Source organism: Cordyceps militaris (genome assembly GCF_000225605.1).
Source record: "Cordyceps militaris CM01 unplaced genomic scaffold CCM_S00003, whole genome shotgun sequence".
NCBI classification, from domain to species: Eukaryota; Fungi; Ascomycota; class Sordariomycetes; order Hypocreales; family Cordycipitaceae; genus Cordyceps; species Cordyceps militaris.
Genome location: NW_006271971.1, coordinates 133,383 through 142,224, shown reverse-complemented (window position 1 = coordinate 142,224; position 8,842 = coordinate 133,383). Strand labels below are relative to the sequence as shown.

The 8,842-nt window shown below is 52.6% G+C and overlaps 2 protein-coding genes across 2 annotated transcripts; one reads left to right on the top strand and one right to left on the bottom strand.

The window, feature by feature from the left end:
* Positions 1-3,156: 3,156 nt before the first annotated feature.
* CCM_03667 (MFS transporter, putative) lies at positions 3,157-5,460 on the top strand (the record flags this gene model as incomplete). The annotated part of the gene is made up of 7 exons (XM_006668817.1): positions 3,157-3,180; positions 3,243-3,571; positions 3,631-3,753; positions 3,820-3,946; positions 4,004-4,923; positions 4,967-4,971; positions 5,240-5,460. 7 exons carry the CDS (start codon positions 3,157-3,159, stop codon positions 5,458-5,460), a joined length of 1,749 nt encoding a protein of 582 aa, XP_006668880.1.
* Positions 5,461-5,664: 204 nt separating this feature from the next.
* Positions 5,665-8,778, bottom strand: CCM_03666 (uncharacterized protein; the record flags this gene model as incomplete). Its single annotated transcript, XM_006668816.1, has 3 exons — positions 5,665-6,735; positions 7,251-7,761; positions 7,817-8,778. 3 exons carry the CDS (start codon positions 8,776-8,778, stop codon positions 5,665-5,667), a joined length of 2,544 nt encoding a protein of 847 aa, XP_006668879.1.
* Positions 8,779-8,842: the final 64 nt, after the last annotated feature.

Here is an 8,842-nt window from a genome sequence, read left to right as displayed (position 1 = left end):
AATATGCTCGGCGCCGCCACCACCGGGCCCGTCGTCTCGCGCGACTACCTCGTCGCGCGGATCCGCTCCTGGCGCATCCCGTCGCTCGTCCAGGCGCAGAGGCAGGAGCGGCAGCAGGACGGCGCCTTTCAGCGGCGCGGCGCGCTGCGGCTGCTGCGCGCCTACTGGGCCGTGCACGGCTACGAGGTCGTCTTCCTCAGCTTCGTGGTGGCGACCATGGTGGCGGCTGCGACGGCGGAGGTTGTCCGGTACGATGCAAGGCGCTACACGGCCGCGTTTGGCTACGGCGTCGTCGTGGCCAAGGGCTGCACGGGGGCGCTGTACCCGACGTTTTTCTTCATGACGCTGAGTATGTCGCGGTACTTTGCCACCATGTTGCGGCGGTCGTCGTACGTCGTGCGCTTCCTGAATCTGGATCTGTCGAGGCGCTTTCATATCTACATATCGTGCTTTGGCCTCCTGCTCGCCACCGTACATGCAGGCAGCCACCTGATAGGCACATTCAGCGAGGGTAGCGACCCTGGAAATGAAGAAGCCGTCACACGCGTCATTGAAAAGAAACTGCCCGGTCTCTATTACGTCGATTATATCGGCTCTAGAGCCGGCGTGACGGGCCTTGCGGCGCTCAGTCTCTTCTACATCGTCGCGATATTGAGCGTTCCGTCAATTCGGCGCTGGCACTATAATATTTTCCAGATCGGCCACTTACTGCTATACCCGATTATTGCCTTGATGATGGCGCACGGAACTTCTCATTTGCTCCAGGCACCCGTTTTTGGCTATGTCCTGGCTTTGCCCACATTCTTGCTGTTATTTGAGAGAATTTCTCGAGTATGCCTCGGCTTTTACCTCATCGATGCCTCGATTGAAGTATTGACTAGCGACACCATCGAGATGACTGTTGAAATGCCGGAATACCGCATCTGGGACTACACAGCTGGCCAGTACATCCTGCTACTCGTGCCCAGCATCAGCCTCTTCCAGTGGCATCCGTTCACCATCTCGTTTTGCCACGACAAGACCATCAAACTTCACATAAAGACCGATGGCGACTGGACTGCCCAGCTGCGCAACCTGGATTCGAGTATCAAGGTTGCCATTAACGGCCCGTTTGGTGCACCGGCGCAGCGGTTTGGTGATTTCCGATACTCTGTCATCATCGGTGCTGGAGTTGGCATCACTCCCTTTTCGGCGATTCTGGCCGATCTGCAGCGCAAGGATGACTTGCATCACGGATGGCAGCACCGTCAACACCTAGACCGCGGCGATGCTCCGTGGGTCCATAAGACAGTACCGCCGTCTCTGCTTGAAAGCGCACGCCGAGAACTTTGCAAACACCGGCGAACAGACTTCCACTGGATCGTACGCGACCGCCACAGCCTATCGTGGCTCTCGGACCTGCTGAACCACGTTTCCACGAGCCAGCAGCGACGCCGCCGGCAGCTCGACGCCGCCTCGCAGCTCGACATCCGCATCAACACGCACATCACCGCCAAGCATGCGTCCATTGTCGCCTACATCTGTAGCTGGATTCTCGAAACAAGCCGCAGCGACAACCAGCCCGCCTCGTCTCTTACCGGTCTGCTCAACGCAACCGCCTTCGGACGCCCCGACTTTGACACCATCCTCGACGAGCACTACCACGACATGAAAATGAATGCGAGTCGGGATGGGCCGGGCAAGAAATTCTCGCATGCTGACGATGGCGAGAGACAGGAGCAGGAACGCTCCGTCGGCGTGTTTTACTGCGGTGCGTCCGAGGTGGGCGTCAGGCTGGCGGATAAATGCTGGCAGCTGACGGCTCGCGGCCGAAAGGATGGAACACGCATTGAGTATCATTTCATAGTGGAAGCTTTTTAGTAGCTTGTAATTACAAGAAAATAAGATATAATATAAAGCATTGCAATAAGTGGTCCCCCGTACCAACTTTGCCGTACTAGCAAAGGATTGGAATGCAACGTCTCGTGGCACTTGGGGTACCAAGTTGACCTATGGGTTGTACGCACCCGCAGCGTGTTATAATTATATGGTGATATTTAAGTCTATTCAAGATATCAACGAAGAGTTGGAACAGGATAAAAAAGTATAATTATTGTGTTTGAAGATCGGTTTTATAACTACATAGCTACGCTTGGAACTTACATGTTAGATCTGCCAATCCCTGTGGAGACTATGGCAGCTCGCAGCAGGACCTTGTCCAATACTGGGCCACTCACCATGCGCACAGGCTATAAATTAGTGTCAACAGTTAAAGGGGTTAAAGCCACACAAAACGTTGGCTCCCATCCACTGCATTGCAATGCAAGCCACGGGACTGGTGCACCACGTACACCACGTACAACATCTACTCATCTGCAACCACACAACAATAAAGAGTAGCCGGTGCAACTGCCGCGGCTGATGCAAAATGATTTGACATCTTTCACACCTCAGCGCCCCGGAGTGTGTCCCTGCGGCAGCCACCGCCACCAGACCACCACACGAAAAGCCTCGTATGTTGTCTTTGGACCGCATCGACCCACGACACGAGGCAATCCGAAATGCCGCATCCGGAACCAGCAAAGGGATACTTTGAGAACTAGCAATGGTATTTAGCAAGGCCGTCCGTCACAAGCTCAAAGAGCTTCACGGCTTCCTGATCGTCCAAGGTCAAGCGGGGTCACTCGTGGATCCACACCTGTGACATTTACTCCAGAAATGCGAATAGAAATATCGCCGGGCCAGCATGATGTTGAAAGAGTCCATCCGATGGGGAGCAATGGGCACTGAAAGCTACAAATCTGGAACAGACGGTTCCGCTATTTGTCTTCCCCCCAGGGTAGCAGGGGTCCTGAGAGGGGTATTTTAAGTTTCAGCTGTCAATACCCCACGGGGTAAGTGGAGCATCCCAATTATGTACCATACATACTGTTTCTTCTGGGGTTGGGATCTCCGACGCGCGCCTCCGGTGGGGTTTCGACAGCAGGAACACTGCATTCCGGGACTCGGAAAAACTCGACAACTGATTTCCGCTGCAGTGCAACATCTCCCGAGGGAGGCACCTTGCAGCAGCAGCTTAAATCTAGGCGTGGTTCCCCGCGTTTGATCTGTCGAGCCTGATGCTGCAGATTCCTCTCAACTTTTCCCATCTAATCAGACTGCAAAAACACATTCACCATGTCCGCCAACAACAGTGACAGGGTCCGTCTCCTCATCCATTTACTGTCTCCATGAACCGTGATGAACTGACTTTCAGCTCCTAGGAGAACCTGCGGATTGACATCATCCCCGGGACGGAGGTCATGGTTGACCAGGGCATCAAAGGTGAAGCCGCTGAGAGCCAGGGGGGAGACCGTACAGTCCTGGTCCCCCCGCCATCCGACAGTCCCAACGATCCCCTGAACTGGCGATTCCTGTGGAAGACGTCCGCCATCGTGGCCGCGTCCTCTGTCAGCTTCACACAGGGCTTCTCCCCGCTGGCCCTCGCCCCGATGATCCCGTATCTCATGAAGGAGTATGACAGGTCGCTGGAAGACGTCATTCGATTCACCGGCGTGACGATCCTGGTCCTTGGGTTCAGTAACTTCATCTGGTAAGCTGGGTCGAACCACGTTGGTACCTTGGATGCATGTTCATAATCCGTCTCTTTAGGGTCCCTATTGCGAGCTCTTTCGGCCGACGTCCTGTCCTGATTGCCTCGCAGATGGTGTGCCTGGCTTCGCATCTGTGGCGAGCAAAGGCCACCTCGTACAATTCCTTCTTGGGCGCAGCCATGTATGCCGCCTGACAAACCACCCGTGTCCCAGTGGACGCCTTGCACATTCAGCTGACCCCTCCTAGTCTCAGCGGCATCGGCTCTGGTCCAGGCGAAACGATCCAGCCAGCCATTATTGCCGACTTGTTCTTCCTGCAGGACAGCGGCAAGTGGAACACGCTCTACTGGGTGACGTACATGGGCGCATTGATGGTATTCAAGGCAAAATACCCACACATTCACGTTTACGGTACTGACTAGTATTCATAGGTCGCGCCCATCGTAGCAGGCGCCATGGCCGAGCATGGAGGGTGGCCTACTTTCTGGTGGCTCAGCGCCGGGTTGACCTCCCTGTCACTGTTACTCATTATTTTCGGCTTCCCGGAGACAATGTGGCATCGGGAGCCTTCAGGCCAGATCCTTCTCTCTGCCGACACGCTGACGGCGTCAAAAGCTGTCGCCGAGCACCACGAGACCCAGTCCCCGGAAAAGCCCTATGAAAAGACAGATGATGCGACAACCATTGCAACCGACGACAGGCACGCCTACTACCCCCTTCTGGGCACGGGCTCTCCCAGCCGGCAGCAGTGGCGTCCCTACCAGCTCAACGCGAACCCGACCCGGCGCATCCTCCGCGACCTGTGGACGCCGTGGCGGCTGTTCACGTACCCGATTGTGCTGTTCACGTCGTTTGTCGTGAGCTGGAGCTGCAGCAACCTGCTGATCCTGAACCTGACGCAGTCGCAAGTCTTTGCCGCGGCGCCGTACGGCTGGTCCGCGCAGTCGGTCGGCTTCACCAACTTTGCGCTCTTTGGCGGCATCATCATCGGGCTGTTCACGGCGGGGCCCTTTAGCGACTGCGTGTCGGCGCGCGCGACGGCGCGCAACGGGGGCATCCGCGAGCCCGAGATGCGTCTGCCCGCCTTGATCCCGTACGTGGCCGTCATGGTGCTGGGCAACTGCATCACCGCCGTCGGGTACCAGCGCGGCTGGCCCTGGCAACCGATCGTGGTTGTCGGCTACGGGTGTGCTGGTATCCAGGTCGCTGCCCTCCCGGGCATTGCTAGCTCATACGCCATCGACAGCTATAAGCCGGTTACCGGAGCCCTCTTTGTCGCCATTACAGTCAACAAAAACCTGTGGGGATACGGGCTCGCGGAGTTCGTGACAAGATGGAGCGTAGAGGCTGGGTGAGTAACTATTTGACATCTAAGGCGTCTTCCACTTTTGCAGAATGAGTATGCTAATGATTCCGGATATAGATTCCTTCCCGTCTTTTTTACCAATATGGGGCTGACACTGCTATGGTGCCTGCTAGGCATTGTGTTTTATTTCCGGGGCAAGACTATTCGCAGCTGGACTAGGAATAGCGATGTTCACCTAATGTAACTGTTTGTAGTTGGACAAGCAACTGGATATAGACAATATCACTAGTAGGCAAGTTATTAATAACAAGATCATCCAAGCTATGGAGTATACTAGCAATATACTTAATAGTTATAGTAGAAATAGTCGATAATGAAGATGATCATAATGACTACATGATTGAATGGCACCGGCGCGAACAGCAGCGGGAGATAAGAATGAAGATTATTACCATCAATGCCAAGTGGAATCGTATCGGATGGGCTATGCGGATGACTGAGGGCCACCGCCCCAACTTCCAAGCGATATATATCGGACAAGAAAAATGCATTGTTTGTGCCGCCGAAAGAATTGTTGCATGAGCGATGACGGATATATACATACAAGACCAACTATAGAAAAGAGGAAGCGACCGACCTCAAGGGCAACCAACTGACCAGCTTCCCCTAGGAAAGATACTCACAATTTAAATACATTTGTCTTTACTTTACATGCCTTAAGATAAATACTTTTCTTTACTATTTACCTTGTATATAAAATACTAATTAGTCTTTTTATATTTAGTATCACTTCCTCCACGACCCTGGTACGTCTTCAAACCCATCCAGAGATCTCAGCTTTGGCGGTCTCAAGTACTCGTCTTCCCAGTTTGAAGGTTCTGCCAAATATTCCTGAAAGACGGCATAATCCGACGTTTCTATGTACATCCAACCAACATTCTCATACTCATCTTCCGTTAAACCCCCTTCCCACTCCGAGCCCTCTTCCTTAGGACACATTTCCTGAATTTCCTCCGCCGAGAGGCTACCTCGGTGCCCCGCTGCCTGCACGAGCTTCACCACAGCGCCGCACGCCTGGTCTAGCGACTCAAGACAAATGTCATCAACGACTAGGAAGAAGTTGTAGCGAGCCCCGGCAGGGGAGCCGTCCATGGCGGCGTTAAATTCCTCTACGGAGGGACGGTGCTCTTCCTTAAGGTTGGCGCGGTACTCCTCCACTACCCACGTAGAGAACTTATCACGCAAGGATTCCATAGTGGCACCTTCGAACTGGCTCTGATCGTCCATAATCTCAAACCGATGCCGGGGGTAGAGCTCCGGGTTGGGCGCAGGCTCGTACGGCAGCGAGTCCACGGGGTCCTGCAGCTCGTTAAGCATTCGCCTCCAAGCAGCATCATCGCCATATGCCGTTCGGTACACAACAAGACCCCATGGCGTGTCTGGCTTGAAGCGGTCGAGTTTGATTGTGCTTCCTACCTGTCGTAGAGGGTCGGCGAACTGAGCAGTTTTTTCCTGCGCTATTGCTTCTCGGATCTCTGCGCTGAGCGGATGAGCCTGCTCTACCGCTAGGCTGACTCGGAAACGAGCATCATAGTCACTGCGGCCAACCTCGCGCAGAGCAGCTTCCAGCGCGTCCTCGTAGGCGTCAACGCGCTGGCGCTCCTGGCTTGTAAGGACTCGTCGCGGCATGTCGGGAAAGAAGCGAGGGTATGATGTATGCAGCTTGACGAACTGAAGCAGATGGATTGCAGTGTGCTTTTGCTGGCTCTCCAAAGAAATCTCGCGAAGCAGATGTTTTGCTTTCCGAGGACGACTGATGAGAGGAGCGGGCTTGAGTGGTGCGCCCGGCGCAAAGAGCTCATAAAAGGTTTAGGCACAAGTAAGGGAGCGAAACAGGGCAGGCTAGGCCAGTTTGTAGACGCGTTCGCATTTCAGAGGAGGGGAAAGGCGCTATTTAACATAAATAGGTACCTACAGGAGGGGGGGTGTTTTCTAACATCGGTCTATACATAGTATATAAAGTAAGGTATCTATAAATATATAGGATTACTATAGGGGTATTTTATATACTAAAAAATTATTATAATAGAAATAGTAGAAATAGTAGAAATAGTAGAAATAGTAGAAATAGTAGAAATAGTAGAAATAGTAGAAATAGTAAAAATAGTAAAAATAGTAGAAATAGTAGAAATAATAGAAATAATAAAAATAGTAAAAATAGTAAAAATAATAAAAATAGTAGAAATAGTAGAAATAATAGAAATAATAGAAATATTTACTATTTACTATTTACTATCTACTTTTAAGATACTAGTAAAGGATAGGATAAAGCATTTATAAGAATATAGGCTTTATATAGTGGTTTATTATGCTGTGTAGTTTGAGTCAAGGCTCTCGCGCGGACGCTTGCGCTTTGAATTGCTTGTGGTGATTATAGGCAGGCGTTGTGAACCCGAGGAAGCAGAATCATCGTCCTCGTAATCGTAATCGTCATCGCCATTGTCCTCGTTATCGTCATCGCCATTGTCATCGCCATTGTCATCGCCATTGTCATCGCCATTGTCATCGCCATTGTCATCGTTATCGTCATCACCATTGTCATCGTTATCGCCATCGTCCTCGTCCTCGTCCTCGCCATCGCCCTCCGGTAGAAGAGGCGGGGGAGGCGGACGGGCGTACATGCGCAAAGAAGAATATCGGTTGCAGAAATGAGTGCCTCTTTGGGTGTGTTTGAGCAAACTGAACCAGCGAGTCGAGGTCAATGTAATACAAGTTTCTTCGGGGTACTGAACAGCCAAGGCCTGACGATCTGCGTCAGATTGTGCATCGTGAAAGGCATGGTATTTAGCGCCGGCATGAAAGTGCATAAAGCAGGAGAAAACACTGCAATGGGCGACTAGAATGATACTAAAGGGCGAGTTAGGGTCTGCGTACGCGCGAGGAGATGACGGAGTAGGATGGAGGACTGTACTGGTCTCGTAGGCGGTTTGGATTGGCACGCATAGAGGTAACAGCCTCAAGAAGAAACTGGGCTAAGTTTTCGTTTGTAATAACGGGGTAGATTTCGCCATCGGTTTTGTTCTCCATTATACTGGCTGAGGCTATTTTGGATTCACGTATGGTGACGGAGGGGTCGTGGATTTGCCAGGTATCAAGTAGTTTCTCGAAACTAGCGACGCCTCCGTCGTCGTAACTTGTGACGGTCGCGCGGCCTATGTGTGCAGTGTAGCGGATGGGGTGGAGCCGTGCGCGAAACTCGGCGCTGTCATTGTTCTGGCGGAGGCAGTAGAGAGCATAGCGATCGGTCATGTAGGCCAGATGGTTGGTGACAACTTCGGGCACACTGCGTAGGTTTGTAAAAGCGTCGTCATCAAGGCCGTAGTCGACGGAGAAGGGGGACGACGATGGCGGTTCAGGCGGGGAAGACGAGTCTGTTGGACTGGAGACGTTAACCGGGGTATTGGGTGCTTCGGACGAATGTTTTGGGCGCAAGCTGTAGACCTTGGTGAATGGCGCGTAAGCAGGCGAGACGCAGTTGACCAGGGTGGTCCAGAACTCGGAGCAGGGCATCTCATCAAGCTGGTCGGATGATTTTTGCAGGAGACTCTTGATGGTCACGTCATCCCGGGTGACATAATTTTCCCTTTGTTCGTGTAGCTGCTGGGGGGAGTTGGTCGGATGACAACGGGGACAGGCAGACTTGTGGTCGTCAGCGAAGATTGGCAGGATCTCGGTGTTGCCTTTGCGAATAATGAGTCGGAAATGAGGAAGATGGGCGCCTTTAGCTTTACTCGCGGAAGCTCCCAAATCCTTGTCGGTAAGCTTGCCAAGATCGCGTTCCCAACGATCGAAGTCTTTGTGTGAGCGGGCGGCGTAGCTGGTTGCGCTTTTTGCGACCATTTTGCTCAGGGCTGCACAATGAAGGTGGTGTGTTAGCACAACTAAGTGTGATCATACAGAGAGT